This window comes from Oenanthe melanoleuca, chromosome Z (assembly GCF_029582105.1).
Source record: "Oenanthe melanoleuca isolate GR-GAL-2019-014 chromosome Z, OMel1.0, whole genome shotgun sequence".
Taxonomy (NCBI): domain Eukaryota; kingdom Metazoa; phylum Chordata; class Aves; order Passeriformes; family Muscicapidae; genus Oenanthe; species Oenanthe melanoleuca.
In genome coordinates, this window is record NC_079362.1 from 23,717,876 (window position 1) to 23,737,134 (window position 19,259).

The window sequence follows — 19,259 nt, forward strand, 5'->3', positions numbered from 1 at the left end:
ATCCCCTGTGCTGCAAAAATTGGACTTTTAATCCAAAATTTTTAAATTCATGAGGCATATATGCACAGAATCACAAAATAATTAAGGATGGAAGGGACTGGAGATGATCCAGTCCAAATCCCCCGCCAAGGCAGGGTCCCCTGGAGCAGGTGACACAGGAATGCATCCAGGTGGGTTTTGAATATCTTCAGAGTGGGAGACTACACAAACTCCAGAGGCAGCCTGTTCCAGTGCAATGCCAGCCTCAGTGTAAAGTTATTCCTCAGACTGAGGTGGAATTTCCTGTGTTGTAGTTTATGGCTATTACCCCTCGTATTACTGCTGAGCACCATTGAAAAGAGCCTGGCACCATCCTCCTGGCACCCGCCTTTGACGTATCGTACAGATTGATGAGATCCCCTCTCAGTCTTCTCTTCTCTGGACTACACAAGCCCAGCTCCCGCAGTCTGTCCTCGTAACGGAGCTGCTCCTGATCCCAAACCATCCTTGTGGTCTCCCCCGACCCTCTTCGGCAGCTCCTTGTTTCCCCTGTGCTGCGGAGCACAGGACTGGGCCCAGCAGTGCCGGTATACAGCACGGATGTGTTCGTACAAAGCCCACGGCGTGCCTGCGAGGGCATTCCCAAAGTACCTCTGCGGGATCCTGTGGGATCCTGTGGGATCCTGTGGGATCCTGCGGCATCTCCGCGCCCTCCTCCCCACAGCGCCCCCGCGCTGCTGCTCCCCGGCGCCCCCTAGCGGCGCGCTCGGCGCCCGCACGGCGCCCTCGGGCGGCGGCGTGGTCCCGCCCCCGGCGCGCGGGGCGTGGCTCTGATTGGCCGCGGCGGGGCCGCCCCGCCCCCTGCGCAGGGCCGGCCCTGGCGGCGGGGCCCGGCTGTCATGGAGGCGCCGGACGGAGCGCGGGCAGCGGCGGCGGGCGCGTCCCTCTGAGAGCGGCGGCGGGAGGAGCGGGAGGCGGCCCGGAGCGCCCCGGGAAGGTAACGCGCGGTCTGCCGGGCCTTTCCGACCGGCTCCGAGCACGGCGGTCGCGGGTGCGGGGTGCCGTGAGGGAAAGAGGGAGGGGGATGGGGCCGCCGGGCTCTGGACGGAGCGGGTCCGGTCGTGAGGCGAGCGGATGGCTCGGGCTCTCCCCCGGGGCTTGGCCGGAGTGCGGCCGGCGCCTTCCCCGCCCGGCTGCCATGGAGGTGCGTGGCTGCGGGTGTTCTGGCGGGAGCCGGGGGCTCCGTACTTGGGATACGCCCCGAAACGCGTCGGGGGTGCAGCTGACGGAGGAACGAGGGAGAAGAGGAGCGTTCTGTGTCTGGTCTGGATAGCGCGGTGGTGGGATCGGCGCCCTCCTCCCCGTGGCTTTCCTCAGGGGCACGGCGCGGCCCGGGAGAGTCCCGAGGAATGCAGCTGGACGCCGGCGCGCCACAACAGCGACTTGTTTGGGTGTAGCTGTGGGAAAATACAATGCGGTTGCTTGTTTGCGAAGTAGGAGGTGAAAACATCGAGAATTCTCCTTTTGCAGATTTGTCATAAGCACAGCCTGCGCTTCGTCAGGACCCCGTTCGGAGTCTCCATGTTGTCCTATCTGGATGAAACTGATCTGAGAAGAAGCTGGGGACATTCTGTTTGGGCTAAGCACTTCGAATAAACTGTTGGCTGAAAAAATCAGGTGTGTATCCATCAGGAAGCAGAGAGGTACAGACTAAATGGATCTAAAGACAGCAGTCTTCAACGCAGCTCGTGATGGCAAGCTGCGGCTCCTTTCCAAGCTACTGGCGAGCAAAACAAGGGAAGAGGTGGCCCAGCTGATGTCAGAAAAAACCAATGGTGCCACGCCACTTCTGATGGCAGCCCGCTACGGTCACCTCGACATGGTGGAATACCTGTTGGACCATTGCTCTGCCTCGATAGAGGTTGGTGGCTCGGTGAATTTTGATGGTGAGACCATCGAGGGGGCTCCGCCGTTGTGGGCAGCATCAGCCGCCGGCCACTTGAAGGTTGTTCAGTGTCTCTTGGATCATGGTGCGTCTGTCAACAACACAACGCTGACAAACTCAACGCCGCTTAGAGCTGCCTGTTTTGATGGTCACCTGGAAATAGTCAAATATCTTGTGGAGCACAAAGCAGACCTGGAAGTATCAAACCGTCACGGGCATACATGCTTGATGATCTCATGTTACAAAGGCCACAAAGAGATTGCTCAGTATTTACTTGAAAAAGGAGCTGATGTGAACAGAAAAAGTGTTAAAGGTGAGTTAGTTTTTTCACTCATTTACTTTTTTAGGAGTCTGACATTAAAAAAAGTATTTGTCTGTTCTCATAAAGCATGAGATATAAAGTGTTTATAGCTATGTTTTTACCTTTTAATTTACTGTTTTTTAACGTGGATTATAAAATTTAGTTTTAAATAGAAACATTTTAATCTTAAATCCCTAATTCTTAAAGCTCTTAGTCGTATGAAATGTCACATTTATGCAGGTGTTAAAGCTATTGAACTTGCTGAGAATCAGTCTGTGTAGTAGGTTGGTCTAACTCAAATACATGAGCATGTATTCTTGGTTTTCGTACTATTTCTTAAAAAATCAGGTATGCTGCACATAAAACTGATCTGTGCCAATGAGGCTGGTCTAACGAAATATGCATAAAAGAGTAAAATCACTTTCTGCATTGGAAAAAAGAATAACCACCTTGTTCTTCATCCACTCTCCCAAATTACTGAGTAATTTTGTACCTTCTTCGGTGTTAGTAAACAGAAGTACATATTAGCATTAAAGAAATAAAGATGTAGGTGACTGTGATCTCAACAGAAGAACTTCCAGTGCCTCACAGATCTCAAACCCATTTGCTCTTGTTTACAGTTGCTCTGGTGTTGCCACGCAGAGTGGAGATTTCTGGCTTCTTTTTCCTGTTATCATAATCAATCGGACATATACATTTTTTATTACATATCAGACTTGTATTTAATTGTGATAGCATGGAAAGTGCACCAGTTACTGCAAGTTACGGTTAATTTTTTATCTTGCTGAGCCAGGATTATATTTCAACAGGTTTTGGGTATTTTAATATATCTCACTATATATAAAAACGAATCTGCTGGCAGTTCTTTTTGTAGCGTAATACTTCTACTGCCTTTTTCAGATTAATTACATTTATAACTATATTCTGTATCTCCCAGTTATTTGTGTTAAAGTATCCTTTGTGTCTAGATTATTTTATGATACTGGCAAATACCAAATGTGAGAGTAATCTTTAGAATAGCTGCTCGGGTAAATATGCCTTTTTTCAGCAAATCATGCAAAAATGTGGGTTTAGCGTAAAGAAAGCTAAACTACAGATTTGTCATGGAGGTGGGCAGAGCAAAATAAATCTTCTTTTGTAAGGGTTTTGAGGTTTCTTATGAATCATCATGGACTTGTGGTAGGATAAAAATGTCATTTTTCTAAATAACATTCTGGGAATAGCAAGCTAAATATAACATGTGTAAGCAGCTGAAAACTTGGGTTTTAGTTTTAAACGTATCCCTTTATATGATAGGAGTGAGCCAGGCAATGCTGTTAAATATTTAATATAATAGGGAAAAATATGTAATTCTGCAGCTCTTTTTCTCCCCCATTTTGTGTTGGTGGAGTAGGCTTTACCTTACTCATCCTTTTTATTCACTTTATTAGTGAATTAGCCTTATTTGTCTTTGTTTAAATGACTGAGGGTTTTCTCAGTGCTGTCAATTATTATCTTAATTCCTTTCTACATCCTTTAGTTTCTTTGTGACTTGCATGTAGGTACACGAGCAAGAGTTCTTATGGTGGATAAATGATCCTTAATTAAAGAAGTTGGATTGGATATGGTTCAGCTCATTAAAACTCGTTTTATACTTCAGACTGTGATGTGTACAAGTGGATGTGTGTACTTAATAGCTATCTGTTGGTAATGTGTGGAAATCCCCTCTGGTAGGACAGGAGCATACTTTTTGATATCTTAAAGAAGTATGATCTCTGAAGTTACTGAATAAGCAATGGTGAGGTAAAGCGAGCAAACAAGCAAGAAAGTACTATAAACCCTGAAAGTCATCTTTGGAAAGGCAGAAGAACTGAGGAAAATTGGTAGCCATAAGTATTATAACGGTGGCTGAGATTCAGCAGGTAACCTCCTCAGTTTTGTTTGATTTTAAAATTAATCCTACCCTCCCTGTCAAAGAGTCTTGTTTACTACTTTCAGTTTCTACTCCTCCCTGCTGTGTACTAATAGCACAGTGTGTCCTGTGCTTGTAGCAGGAAGATAAGAGTACCTGAGTGTTCTGCTCCTGACTAGTAGAAGTTTTTGCTGCACTTGTATGTGAGTTCTTTTTAGACTGGCCCCTTCCTGGACCATATATAGAGAAGCCTATTGTTCCATGACAGATGTAAAAAAAAAAAAAAACAAAAAAAAAAAACCCTAAATATTGCTGCATTTTAAATTGCAATGCTCCTTATAAGACCAGAATTATGTAACTTCAGTAGAGTTGCTGTTGTGAGATATTACTATAGATCCTCGTTATTATTCTTGGAGCTTGCGTGAGGGTAAGGGACAGAATTACTTGAACTATGTCTTTTGATTTTTCCACTGGACTTTCATATTGCAAAGTAGAACTTAATACAAGTTTTTAAACCTCATGAACATACAGATATGAAAATGCTCCAAAGTGTTGAAAATTCTAGGGAAACATCTGAATACTTTGATGGGAAAAAATAGGTACATTCACATTCAGCTAAATGTATGAAAGAGTAGGTGAAAACATGTGATGGAGTCCTGCTTCTAAAATGCAGAATCCCACAGCTTTGTTTTGGACTATGGAAATACAGAATTCAGAGGTTCTTGAAGAAGTTATGAAAGTACAGAATTCCAGCCAGGAAATTAAGATGTTCATAAAGATTTCAGAGTGTGTGAGGCAAGATGGTACACTGAGTGTAGGTCTGGCAGTGTAGCATGGTAGATGGTGCTGAAGAACGATGTTTGGGGAGATAAGTCCTCAACTGTGAAAGACAGCCAATGGTTCTGAATTTAAAATGCAAGCTTTTGGTGGTATTTGTTTCTACAAATATCTGTATCTGTTTTGCAGACCTGAACTTTCTCACAGTTTTCCTGAACTTCTATGTTGGATTTAGTTTGCAGAACTTTGAGCAAAGGATTTAAAAAAAAAAAAAATTTTCGTTTATATGAACAATGGGGACAAACTGATAGGTGCAGTCAGAAGGATGGATGGGTTTTATTATTTTGTAATTGTGGAAAGGTATCTGTAGATAGGAAGCAGCCTAAGCAATACTTCATAAAGTGGATTAATTTACCACTGTCTCTGATTCACAGCTTTTTCCAGTGTACTACTGTCATGGTTTAACGCCAGCCAGCAGCCAAGCCCCAGGCATCCACTTGCTCACCAGTGAGACTAGGGAGAGAATACTCATGGGTTGAGGCATAGACAGTTTAATAGGGAAAACAAAAGCACACAAGCAAAAGACAACAAGGAATTAATTCACCACTTCCCATGGCAGGCAGGTGTTCACCATCTCCAGGAGAACAGAGCCCCATCATGTGCAGTGCCTGCTTGGACAGACAAACGCCATCACTCCAAATGTTCCCTTTTCTTTCATCCCCTCAGCTTTGTGTACTGAGCATGATGTCCCATGTCTGGAATATCCCTGTGGTGGGTTGGAGTCACCTGTCCCAGCTGTGTCTGCTCCCAGCCTCTCATGCACCCCCAACTTCCTCACCAGTGTGGCAGTACAGACAGCAGAAAAGGTCGTGGCTCTGTGCAAGCCCTGCTCAGCAATAGCAAAAACATCTCTGTACTGCCAACCCTGTGCTCAGCACAAATCCAAAACAAGCCCCATACCAGCCACTGTGAAGAAAATTAACTCTACCCCAGCTGAAACCAGCAGAACAATTCATTTAAGAAGCTGCAAATGAAAAAGAAAGTTTAATGAGTTTCACTTGTGGTTAGTGATCTCTCTTTTATGCTGTTCCTAAAAGTAGGAAGAGTGTGAATAGTATTAGAATAGCAGAAGCACAATTTTTTTTTCAGAAGGTGGAATCCTAGAACTAAAACCTCAAGTGATGCACAGTTTTGTCTCTGTGGCAGATGGAGGAGCATGTTCTGTGTCTGCTGCATTGTGAAGCCTGCCAGTGATTTGTTGTTAGAATGGTGCTACCTTACCATTACCTTCAGAGCAGACCATTGCATTCTCAAATACAGTGTTTCGCTGATGTGTTTCTGTGCCGTCTTGATTTGATGATGTATGGGCAAGGAAATGCTTACTATCTTTAAAACAAGTGTCAGTCATTTTAGGGATTACAGATTACAGATTTTGGGTCTTTGGGGCTGTCTTTGTTTGACTTTTTATTTAAGGTGCAATATTTCATTGTAAGTTCCCCAGTAGAACTATTTTTGGTTCAGACTGATTGTAAAGACATCTTATACTTCTGCTTCAGTTCCAGACAGGACAATTAAAATCTTGCATTTTGAAAATTTGCAGTGCACATTTTAATAGTTTGTGTTATACTTTTTTCTCATCTGCCAAATTTGCAGAAAGGCAGGGAAAAAAAATCCATTATTGCAGCATTTAAGGAGTTAGATTATAGATAAGGTATGCATGTGCTGGCAACCAGGATGGGCCGAATGCAAGGGAATTGTAACCTTTTTTCAAAATACGTGCTTGAAAGGCAGGTGTTTTACCTGAACATAGCTGGTAAGTCTTTCCATTGCTCTGTGGCTTGGTATGTGGTCTCTCTCTTCGAAGTGTGTTCTGTGGTTTTGATAGTGGTTTTCACCAGCTTTGCCTACCTTCTGTAGTTAACTCAGCAGCTAGTCTAAAGACTGGTTTTTCTCCTCCAGAATATTAGAAAATCAAAATTTTTTTCTAAGAAATGCTGGACTAGTCATTCTCTCAGTTGTCCTTCCTTGAGACATCCACAGGAGTCTTTGATTGCATTTTTAAAAAAATACTGTGATTCTTAAATTCCACTGGCATAGTATTTGATAGTTTTGTAAAATAATATGGTAAATGAGGTTTGTTGACATTGTTTCCTCATTTTGGGAAGTACAGAAGCATACAAACCTCTGTTTCTATGGGTACTGTATCAAAGGCTATTTCAGAATTGTTGTTTATAAGGGCTACTGGAAAGTGTAACACTCAAACCTCCTGGTAAGGGAAAAAATCTTTACAGTCATGGCAGACCCAGAAGTAGGGAGTTTAGAGAGTCATGCTCTTTCCTTTATGACAAGTGTGGTCTAGTATGTGTTAAAATAATTAATTTTCTTGTATAGCAAACATTAAGGAGTCTTGACAGGTTTGTTTTCTTCTGAGGATGTTTATCTTCTCTGGTTGCCAAGGTTCATAGAGTCTTTGAGGGGGCAGGGAGGGGGTAAAAAAAAGCCCAAAACAAAGGTCCTTGGGTTTTATTTCTACTTCTTGTTGCTTTTTTTTTGTTTTTTGGTTTTTTTTTGTTTGTTTGTTTGTTCTTTTTTTGTTTGTTTTTTTTTTGTTTGTTTGTTTGTTTGTTTGTTTTTAATTCTCCCTGTGAATAAACACTTGCTCTGAAAGTGTGTTGTGTCCTTTTTTTTTTTTTTTTTTTTTTTGAGGGGGGGTGGTCAGGTTGCTTTTTGTCCTTTTTTGGTAAGTATGGCATGGTTCAGGGCACTGAAACATATAGATCCTTTGTGTGTGACCGTGTGTGGAAACTGAACTTCAGGAAGAAAGTCTGTAAGTTAAATAAGGAAGATAAATATAGAGTTTAATTCTAACTAAGAAGTTTTTGTTAAATTATTACTGCATGCTGTTATTAATTTAATAATTTGTAATCTTGGTAATAAAAGTTCTCATGAAGTACTTGAGTGAGCAAGACAACAATTATTCCCTTAGCATATGGAAATTAGATTAAAATAAATTGTTGAGATTAGCAGTTCTTTGCATTTTTTAGTTAGTTTCTTGAAGGAAAGACATTTAGTTTTTATTTGCTTTGTATACCAAGCATTAGAATGTACAACAGTTTTCCTATGCACCATCCATGTTTGTATGTATCTTTACTTTATCATACTTTTCTTTAAAATCAGTAAGGACTCTTGGAAGACTGAATTACTTTAAGTACTGTGATAGACAAGGAAATGAATGTTACGTGAAAAATTTCACTTTATAAAAGTGATCAATTCATTTTTAAGGCTGCCAAAAATATATACAGGTAGTTAGTTTTACACACTGGTCAGTCATTTAAATTAAATACTTTTTTCCGTTTGTTTTTAATGATCTTGGATAGAAAATCAGATTGGTGTTAAGTTCTAATGCAAGTTTTGCAACGTGGGAATTGGATAAAGCATTTTGGAAGTATTAGGAAGTGGATGCACTAAATTGGTTGCAAATCAAGTCAAATCATTTTCTGTGTCATGGCTTAATTTTCTTTCATTCCCTTGTCACAAGCTATCAGTCTATTTTGGGAAATACTTGCTTGTGACATAGAAAGGCCTGTCCTCCTTATGAATTTGAATACCCACCCCCACTCCAGTAACCTTTTGGAAACACTGGATAGTTAATTTTGTGATACATTAAGTATTTCTGGAATGTTCATGGAGTTCTGATGATAAAATAGTAAAATGTGACAATACAATGCCAACTAGCCTTACCTTTTCCCATACTTTATATCTGCAAGATTTGGAAGGACTGGAATTTTTAATAAGAGGAAGTTATTAGGTAATGTGAATAGTAAATTTTTATACAGATAGAAGCAGTTTGTAAGCAGTATTAGCAATACAATATAGTGACACTTAATATTTAGCAGAGAGGTGTCAGGACTACCAGAACCATCTGCAGTCCAGTTTTTTGTCTGTGCAAGGAGGAGTCTTTCATGTTATGATAACACATGAGTTATCTTTGATATGTGATTAAATTCCTGCAGGTCATTTTACAATTTAAAATTGATTTAAAAATTAAATGAAACCTACTTTGCCATAATCATTGCCCCCTTTTAAAAATTAATTTAATTTGACCAAACCCACTATGTGTGTTTCTTGGAAAATTGGTTGTCAAAGAGAATGGCTTTCAAATTACATTTGCTTTGTTTGGCCTTTTTTCTTCTTAATACAGCAATATATATATATATATAGAGAGAGAGAGAGAGATATCTATATCTATATATATATATAGATAGATATAGATATAGACATATAGATATATACATTTTAGTTTGTTTCTGAATAGATAATGCAACAAAAATTAACTGCTGAATTGTGTTCAGCCGCTGTTTATCACTATAGACTATCCAGTCACTATGGAGACACAATAGACAATCTAATGTTTTGGAATGAATGAGTTAATTCACAGAGTAGTGGTTGATTTGCTGTGTTTATTTGAGCTGTTTAATCCCTGTCGATTTGTGACCAGTGTGTAGGCTTCGATTTACACATTAGGGCTGCTCCCATGTTTTCCTTCAAATTCTTCCTCTAATTTAACAGTAGATACTTGCTAGGTGTAGATGGCTGGCAGTGTTATTTCTTAAGGCTGGGGTTTATGTTTGGGGTTTTTTTTAAGTTGTCAACTCTCAACTATCTGTCTATTCCTAGACACTTTTCTATGGAAACTTGTGTTCCTCACAAAGTACTCTTCCCACTGCTGTATCTCTACCAATCAGACTTCAGTTGGGTGCAGCCACTCAAAATTAGTGGTGATGGGCTTGCATTATTTGATTATACATGGCATAATTTAAGCTGTAGTTATTTTAATTCTAAGGGCTACTGCAGTATAAATAACTGGAAAATTACTTCTGATAGGCTGTTTAAACTGAAATCAGTAATTGTAATATAAATAAAAAGAACTAAATTGTTTTAAATTTAGAGCATCCAGTTGGAAAGAGCAGTGAAATTCCTTGGAGTTCTACATAACTGTATTGTAAATTAATGGCATACAGACTGCTGGATTGAGTTTATCTGGACAATGGCCAAGCTTATTTTGTGTGGATTTTTTTCAGTCATAGTGTGTATGCCTGGCAATTGATAAAAGAGTGTCAAAAACAGCATTACTGTTGATGAATGTGGAGTATGTAATATGCATACGTAGCGCTGTTCTGGTTGTCAAAGGTAGCAAAATATGTATTAATAGATGTTACTGATGCCTTTTGGCTTTAATATGCTTTAATGTTACTATTTTTTAAATATATTGAAAATATTTACTTGAAGGTAGAAACAGCTGCCAGTTGCAGAGCTCTGCTGTGAAGGATAGTGTGTGGAGTTGAGTACCCTGAAACAGCTGTGTTAGTTGCTGGTTCAGCCAACATCCATCTGGTTTTGCCTTTATCAATGAATGCAGAGCTGAAGATGGTCTGAGGGACCAGGCATTCTTTAGTTCTGGACTGACTGCTGTGGTTTAATTTTAACTAAACTTTCAACAGTGTAGCAAGAAGAATAAGGTGCATGTGTATTCGTAAGTTTGTATACAGATCTGCATTTGACATCTTCCTCTCTTAGGAATGTCAAGGTCTTGTCCTTTCTCAGTTGGCATATTGACAGTTTTCTAGTCTGTGATGTCAGATAGAGACAGAATTATAGTTGATAAGCCATGTATGCCAAATTCACCAACTTTGAATCCGCCTAAATTTGCTTTAATCTCTGCTTCTGCTGTTGAAAATTTTGTTTGTCTAGGTAAAGATTGTACAGTGACCAGATGTATAACTGACTTAGTGCTATTAATGTTAAAAATTGTCTGAGGTATTAGGTGGAAAATAACTTCCCTTTGTATGAGCTTGAGTCTTGATCTAATAGGTAGTTTCGTGGGCCACTTTGTGTTGGGATGTCTTCCTCAGTTTACTTGTTATTAAATGATTGTAAAATCACTGACCACTATTCAGAAACACTTCAGGAAAATATATTTTGAAAGTAAAGTGCACTAGTGCACTATTAATAAATGAAGCAATCTAGTTTTTTTTTTTCTTAAAATGTTTGAATTAAATATGATATTAGAATATTATTCAGGGGACAAATTATGTTCATAACTCTGGTATAATTGCAAAAAACTGAGTAATAAGCTTTAGAAAATAACGTTTTTTCTCATCTTTCATATTAATTTGATTAGTATGTCAGCTAGATTTGGTAGCCCCATTTACTGCAATCCTTTGAGCTCTGTCCTTCAGACAGTTCTGTATCCAGTGCACCATGATCCTACTCATCCCACAGTTGGATAAGTTGTCCACAAGGATGTGGACAATATAAAAGACAAAAAAGGCAAAAATCCTACACCCACTGTCATCCCTTTGTCTACTGGATGGGTGACCTTATTCTAGAAAGATATCAAACTAGTTAAAACAGGACTTTTCCCTTGTCAACCCAAGCTGATGATACCTGATGATTTCACTGTCCTTTAAATGCCTTACAGTAGCTTTCAGGATAATCTTCTCCCTAAGTTTTCTGAATGTTGAGGTGAGACTAACAGGTCTGTAGGTTCCTGAGTAATCCCTCTTTCCGTTTTTATAAAATGAAATAACATTGGTTAGCTTCTCTTCAGTAGGGACCTCCCCAGACTCCCAATCCCTTTAGTAGCTGGTGGAGAGGGGTGCTGCTATAACAAACATCAGCTTCCTCAATACTCTGGTAAATCCCACCAGATCCCATAGACTTATGAACTGTGAACTGCTACAGATAGTCCCTGACAAGTGTCTAAACAAATGGGAAGTCACTATTCCTGAAGTCATTCTCTAAATCCAGGGACTGGGCAGATGGTAGTTTATCTGTGGTATTAAAGACTGAGGCAAAGGAAAGCATTTAATGTCTCCACACTTCTCCACCCTTAACAGTCAGTTGACCATCTTCAATAAATATTTTCTTTAGACCTCCTCTTTTTATTAGTGTACTTTAAAAACCCATCTTGTTGTCTGATACAGTACTGGTCAGTTTCAACGCTGATTGAGCTGTGGCCTTTTGCATCTTGTCCCCTGCATGTATGAACCACAGCTCTGTCAAATTCCTGCAAAATCTGACCTTGTTTCCAGACAGCATATAATTTCTTTTTCCTCCTGAGCTCCAAGAGGAGTTTTCTGTGCAATCAAACTGATCTCCTGTCCTGTTTGCTTGACTTTTGATACAAAGGAATTGCCAATTCCTGTACTTCTGTGTAGTGAAAAATTCAATTTTAATTCTGGTTTGTGGGTTTTTCTTTTCTGTGTAATTTTTTCAGATAATAATATCAAGCATTTTTTTTTTTATAAGTGCTTGGCAGCCTTGTTTTCATAGTACCTAATTGGAAAAGCAAAAGCTAGTTGAAAGCCATTAATACTTGGGGGTTCTTTACCCTTTTTTTTAACTAGTAGCATGATGAGATTTGGACTGTAATTTGATATGATTTGTGTAATTGTGTTTGTTATCTTGCAGGAAATACAGCACTACATGACTGTGCAGAGTCTGGAAGTTTGGAGATCATGAAGATGCTTCTGAAGTATTGTGCTAAAATGGAAAAGGATGGTTATGGAATGACTCCCCTTCTGTCAGCCAGTGTGACAGGCCACACAAATATAGTGGACTTTCTGACCCAGCACGTACAGACAAGTAAGGCTGAGCGCATAAATGCCCTGGAACTTCTAGGAGCAACATTTGTGGACAAAAAGAGAGATCTGCTTGGTGCTTTGAAATACTGGAAAAGAGCTATGGAAATGAGATACAGCGATAGGACTAATATCCTCAGCAAACCTGTGCCACAAACACTGATTATGGCTTATGATTATGCTAAAGAGGTAAACAGCTCAGAAGAGCTAGAAAATCTTATTGCAGACCCAGATGAAATGAGAATGCAAGCATTACTAATTAGAGAACGTATTCTTGGCCCTTCTCACCCAGACACATCCTACTATATTAGATACAGAGGTGCTGTGTATGCAGACTCCGGAAACTTCAAGCGTTGCATCAATTTATGGAAGTATGCTTTGGACATGCAGCAGAGCAATCTTGATCCGCTGAGCCCGATGACAGCCAGCAGTTTGCTGTCATTTGCTGAACTTTTCTCTTTCATGCTTCAGGATAGGGCAAAAGGCCTGCTAGGCACTACTGTCACTTTTGATGATCTGATGGGTATACTGTGCAAAAGCGTTCTTGAAATAGAACGGGCCATGAAGCAAACCCAATGTCTTCCTGATCCAATACAGCTGAACAAAGCCCTTTCCATCATTTTGCATTTAATTTGCCTGTTGGAAAAAGTACCTTGCAGCTCAGAACAGGAACATTTTAAGAAACAAACTATTTACAAGTTTCTTAAGCTTCAGCCTAGAGGAAAGAATAACTTCAGTCCACTTCACCTTGCTGTCGACAATAATACTACATGTGTCGGTCGCTACCCAGTTTGTAAATTCCCCTCTCTACAAGTTACTGCGATCCTGGTGGAATGTGGTGCTGATGTAAATGTCAGAGACTCCGATAACAACAGTCCATTGCACATTGCTGCACTGAACAACCATCCAGACATCATGAATCTTCTTATCAAGTCAGGTTCACATTTTGATGCCACAAACTCATGTAAACAAACAGCTAGTGATTTGCTGGATGAGAAGGAAATAGCAAAGAATTTAATCCAGCCCATAAATCATACTACTTTGCAGTGTCTTGCTGCTCGTGTAATAGTGAATCATAACATATGCTATGCAGGGCATATCCCTGAAAAACTAGAGAACTTTGTTTTGCTCCATAGATGATAGTGTGGCGTTCCAGAGTACTGTTTTTGAAGCACGACATGGTGATATTTTCCTTGAGCACTGTTGTGATACACCAGCGTTCCCTTAGCTTGCTCCATTTTGCTCTCATTGGCTAGTGTGTTAGCATCAGATCTGCAGAGTTGGTTACCCAGTATTTAATATGAATATGCCATATAATATATTTTGTGGATTATTTAGAAATGTAATGCCATATTTAGGCTTTTTAAATTGTCTGCCAAAGGCTTGTCTTTTCTGGTCTTATTTGCCTGTTGGGTGTTTGAGACTGAGTTGAGTATTTTCCACTGATGTCTTTTTACTATAACTGTTATGTGGATTTTATACGGTTGGAAGGTCATCTTTTTTTGGTTTTGCTTTGGTGTTTCTACTCTTATTCTCTTCTTTTTCTATGGACTCATTGCTAAACTGTGCAAGTTGTATGGACTTGTTAACATTTGCAACTACCATAAGTGCTTTTATCTTCTCTATGCACTGGCTTAAACATGACTGTTGTGTGTGAGCATATTTCTATGCAGCACTTGGCCAATTTCAACTTAAATGCCACTCTTGTTTTGCAGTTTGTTTAGAGCTCTCTTGAGAATGCTGTCTTCATAGCATGATTAATTTTGGAGTTATTTATCACCTCTCCAAACCTGGGTTTGACTTCTTTGACTGCTGTAACTGAGGTTGCTTTCATTTTGATCCTCTGGAATTTTTTCTGAAATTGGGGAGAAGAAAATCTTGCTTTTTCTCTTCATAGTCCACTTGAACTTTAAATCTGAATATTGTTCTGTTGCATCGTACAGCTGGGGGAAGAGTCCTCATGATGTACAACTGACACCTTCCCCTCTGCACTAACGACTTGCTTGTGCTGGTTATGTGACTAGATGTGAAGTTTGCTCAAAGTTTAACCTCAAACCTTAATGATACACTTCTATGAGAAATAGATCAAATATATGCTCTGCTTTAAAATCTGCAAATCAGCTTTAGCTGTGAAAGAAAACTAAAGCATGTTGATGGCATGATGTTTATCAGTCCAGATCTAGACATCATTTAGTATAGTAAGTGGCTGTCTGCCAGGGTATTGAAAGTTCTATAGCAGTGTCCTTTTTTCTTTATTTTATGTATCTTTATAAATACTTGCATGGATTTTTCATCTCTATTATGTCAGTTGTACTTAACAAAAGCAAAAGTTCTGTTGTGTATATAGCTCCTATTAAAGTACCTATTTTTTATAATATTTGCACAACAGCTTAGCTTAGCTTTTGCAACAGAAAGGGCTCTTTTGACTTGATAAGAAGTCTATAAATGAAGATCATAAATGTGAGTGCGATTCAGGTAATTAATAAAATTCAGCACTTTACTATTGATTAATAGTAGGATTTATTATGGCACATTAGCCCTACAAATGTCTTAAAAGTGAAATTAATTTCTGTTGGATAGGATACAGTTTACTTGCAAATTTAGTTGTCTAGCATATTGGGTATTTTTGACTTAATGTTTCATCTCAGTCGTGGGCAGTAAGTGTACCTATGGGATTCTTGCTCCAGAAATCCAACAACTTGTTTTATGCCTTTGTCAGAGATAAGAGATACTTAGAATCCAAATTGATTAGGTTAGGAGGGTCTTTTCAATACTTTAATTTTTAAGCTGATGTTAGAACATGTTTGTCATTTGTGATTGAACTTGAGGAAGAACGTGTCTTGGGAGCACATAGGAATAGCCCTTCCTTGTTTTTGTTGTGTTTCGGCATTCCTGCCAATGTACGGCAGTGTACAGGTGCCTACTAGCTTAGCCATTTTTGCAAAAATTATGGGGATGTTTTTAAGCAAAGATATGTTGAAAGCAGTACTGTTTGTGTATTGTCACTACTAGACTTGCTGTTTTAGAGCAATTTTCACTGTTTTGTCCCTTGCCATGTCTGTGTTATGTACTATTACGAAAATCATAGAATCATTTAGGTTGGAAAAGGTCCTTCACATTATCGAGTCCAACCCTTAACCCAGCACTGCCAAGCCCAGCACTAAACCATGTCCTTAAGTGCCACATCTACATGTCTTTCAAATACCTCTGGCCATGGTGACTCAACTGCTTCTTTTGGGCAGCCTGTTACATTGGTTAATCACTCTTACCATGAAGACGTTTTTTCTAATATCCGATCGTTATCTCCCCTAATTCAACTTGAGGTAATTTCTCCTTGTTGTACCACTCATTACTCAGAAGGAGAGGCCAACTGCCACCTTATCAAAACCTCCTTTCAAGTAATTGAAAATTTTCTCCAGGCTGAACAACCCTAGCTCCCTCAGCGGCTCCTCGTCAGACTTGTGCTCCAAGCCCTTCCCCAGCTGTACTGCCCTTTCCTGGACATGCTCTGGCACCTCGATATCTTTCATGTAGTGAGGGACCTAAAACTGAACACAGCACATAAGGCATGGCTTCACTGGTGCCCAGTACTGGGAGACAATCACTGCCCTGATCCTGCTGGCCACACCGTTGCTGATACAGGTTTCTCTTGCTTCACAGATGACTAAACTCTAGTCAATTGACTGAATTGCTGTGATTTGTAATGCTTGGGACACATGCCACTCAGCTTTTCATTTGTGAGGACGTGTAGTTTGGCTTTTGAATTTATACATTTTAATGCTTTTCTGCTGCTCTATAAGTGGGGATAATCAGCAAATCATACAATGCTAGAAATACATTATACATCAAGACATAAAAATACTTCTTTTTGTATAGGTCACAGAGAAAAGGATTTTTAGAGTTCTTTACTTTGGAATCTGTTCTGCTCTGCAGTGGTTTTAGTTTCAATTTCTGTCTTTGTAACAGACAAGTGCCCTGTTTAAGTTTAGTTGGACATTATTAGTTGATTGTTCAGCTTAAGGAAGAGAAGGCTACAGGAAGACCTTATAGGACATTTCAGTCATGAAGGGGACTACAAAAGAGCTGGAGAGGGACTTCTTAAAAAGTCATGGGGTGAAAGGACAAGGGGAATGGCTGTAAACTGAAAAGGGTGAGATTTAACTTAGCTATGAGGAAGAAATTGTTTACTGTGAGCATAGTGAGGCACTGGCACAGGTTCTCCAGAGGAGTTGTGGATGCTCCATTCCTGGAAGTGTTCCATTCCAGGCTGGATGGAAGGTCTGGGGGAAGGTGTCTCTGCACATGGCAGAGAGATTAGAACTAGGTGATCTTTAAGGTCCCTTCCAACCCAGATCATTCTTTGATTTATGATCATTAGTCCAGAAATACAATGTAAAAATTGTTAATTGTTAGCAATTCTTTAAATGGAAAGCATTCCCAAAAGTGAAAGCATATCACTATTAGTTCTATGTAAATGTAGGGAATATTGCTACAAGAAAGGCTTACTGTGTTAGCTGCTCTTTAGAAAAAAAACAGGCTATGAGTACATACTGATTGCACGAATTTCTGTCTAAATATCTACTGATGTGCATCAGTCTGAAGAGTTTATCGCCTCCATGCTGAATTTAATTTTTCATGGTGATGAACCTCTCTGCTGAAGAGAATACTTACCTTGACAGATAACTTGGACTTAAGTGTTCTGGCAGATGAGTTCATGCATAATATGGCCACTTTGCATTTAGACCTGTGTCTTTACACTACTCTGTTTTATTTATCTTCATTTTAATTTTGTACTATTTTTAACTCATTCTTTTACCATTTTTCTCTTTTCTTCCTATTTGGCGTTTTTTTTCCTGATGAAACATACTACTTCTGAGCTACTGAAACAGAAAAATGCTGAGAACACTTCAAAAATAATTATGTGCCCTGCATGGATGATTAAACAGCTTACAGGTATCACTCCCCTAGAGACAGAGGAGCTGATACCTCATTGCTTGTTGAGACCTCTAAGCTACATTTTGGGGGAAAGGGATAAATGCATAAAGCAGCTTTTCTTCTAATACTTGTGGGTATCAACTGAAGTACTTCAACAAGAAAGATAAAAAATATTCTCATTAAAAAAATCTAAAATTCTATTTCTATTTTTGTATCACTTAGGCTGGTAACAGGATTCCAGCTGTCTGCAGTGTCTCTGTTCTGTTTAAGTGCAGTGTAAAGACACTTTCTGAAATGCAAGACAACATCGTGGTTAGTTTTCCATATATACTTCACAACACTCCCTGGATAGGAAGTAGTCTCATGCGTTTCCTAAGTCCACAAAGAGCTGTCTTTTAACAACTGTTTTGCAGCTGGTTAAAATTAACCTCTTTCTTTTTTTACAAACACTAGTTTAAAGAAAGTAATGCAGTGCTATAGCAAAATCCTTAAAGGAGGATTTGTAATTAGATAAAAACCTTTTGAGGAAAAGCGTGCCTCTCCTCAGTTTTGTATCAGCTGCAAGGTGACAGTAGCAGGATATGGCTGCTCTTGAAATAGCTTCCTCATGCTTTGAAATATAGAGTGGAATGACTGTTGTACACTAAAACATTGAGAAGCATGAAAAAGTAGACTAAACACTAATTTTACCTTCTGTGACTACAATGACGCCAACTGGTATTTTACGCTTCAAAGTAATTTTGGTAGTTTTGATGAGAGATATACTAGACTGCTCATATTTCTTGGCTTTGAGTGTAAAAGTAACTGTTGAGCCCTCAGTGAGGGCAGAGCAAAAAGTTGTTGTTGGTTTGGTTTTAAATAATGTTGTATTTGTGTTCCATTCTATTGCAAAGACTTCCTATGCAGGACTAGCTCCGTGTATGGAAATATTGCAGTTTCTTTTTTACGTGAAGTAATTTAGCTTTAACAGTAATGTAAAAAAGGAATAACAAGCATATTTCTCTGCTCCTATTCTCTTTATGCTCCAAATGCAGATTACATTAAAAATATGTTTTGAAGAACACTTGTCCGAGTGTATATATCTGATTTCTCTAGGGTATTTCAGTACTGGTTGGTAACTACTTTTCCTCTTGAGTAGCTAAATATGAATGCTGCAGCTTCGACCTCCCTGTCATTAAGAGTTGTACCTTAAGCAAAAGGTTGTGTTTCATGCTCTTTCTTTTTGTGAAATTGTGGTCTGGCAAAGCCTTTACATTTCCGTGGTGGGTAGTAGTAAAGAAAAAGCTTAAACTGGATGATACAGGAGAATTACTTTCCCACTTTATAGAAAAAGCAGTTAGTCATACTGTTAAATGCGGGGGAGACATTTCAGTTTGTAACCTGAAAGGAGATAGCAATGCTTTGTAAGAAGTAATCAGCAGACAGTTTTCAAGAAAGCTGGACAAATTAATTTTATGATTCCATATTGCATGAACAATTAAAAAAATAGAGAAACATTTCAAGAGTGAGAGAAGCAAAAGATCCTTATTAGAGGCAGCTGGAGAATTGAAGACTTTGAAGAGCATTAACATTGTAATTTCACAATATCTTTGTGGCTAGGCCCAGTAGTCACAATCCTATCCTTTAAGGAAGTGTACATTTTAGAGAGGTGGAACTTCAGATTAGGCCTGATCAGTAACAATAGAATCAAAACAGATGAGGTTCTGGATGAGGAAAACTGCTTCAGAACTTTCTGAGAATATAATTGTCACACAGATGGCTTTAGTGAATTAGGAAAGGGAAATACTG

General features: G+C 39.5%; 1 protein-coding gene across 1 annotated transcript; it reads left to right on the forward strand.

The window, feature by feature from the left end:
- Positions 1 to 845: 845 nt before the first annotated feature.
- FEM1C (fem-1 homolog C) lies at positions 846 to 18,534 on the forward strand. Its single transcript, XM_056513080.1, has 3 exons — positions 846 to 976; positions 1,510 to 2,237; positions 12,367 to 18,534. The coding sequence occupies exons 2-3, from the start codon at positions 1,694 to 1,696 to the stop codon at positions 13,674 to 13,676; spliced, it is 1,854 nt and encodes a 617-aa protein (XP_056369055.1). The 5' UTR covers positions 846 to 976; positions 1,510 to 1,693; the 3' UTR covers positions 13,677 to 18,534.
- The last annotated feature ends 725 nt before the right edge of the window (positions 18,535 to 19,259 follow it).

Excerpts from the sequence above, each read along its gene's own strand:
- FEM1C (XM_056513080.1), top strand. The coding sequence starts at position 1,694 with ATGGATCTAAAGACAGCAGTCTTCAACGCAGCTCGTGATGGCAAGCTG. Across the intron at positions 2,238-12,366 it reads GAACAGAAAAAGTGTTAAAG|GAAATACAGCACTACATGAC; the intron begins GTGAGTTAGTTT and ends GTTATCTTGCAG.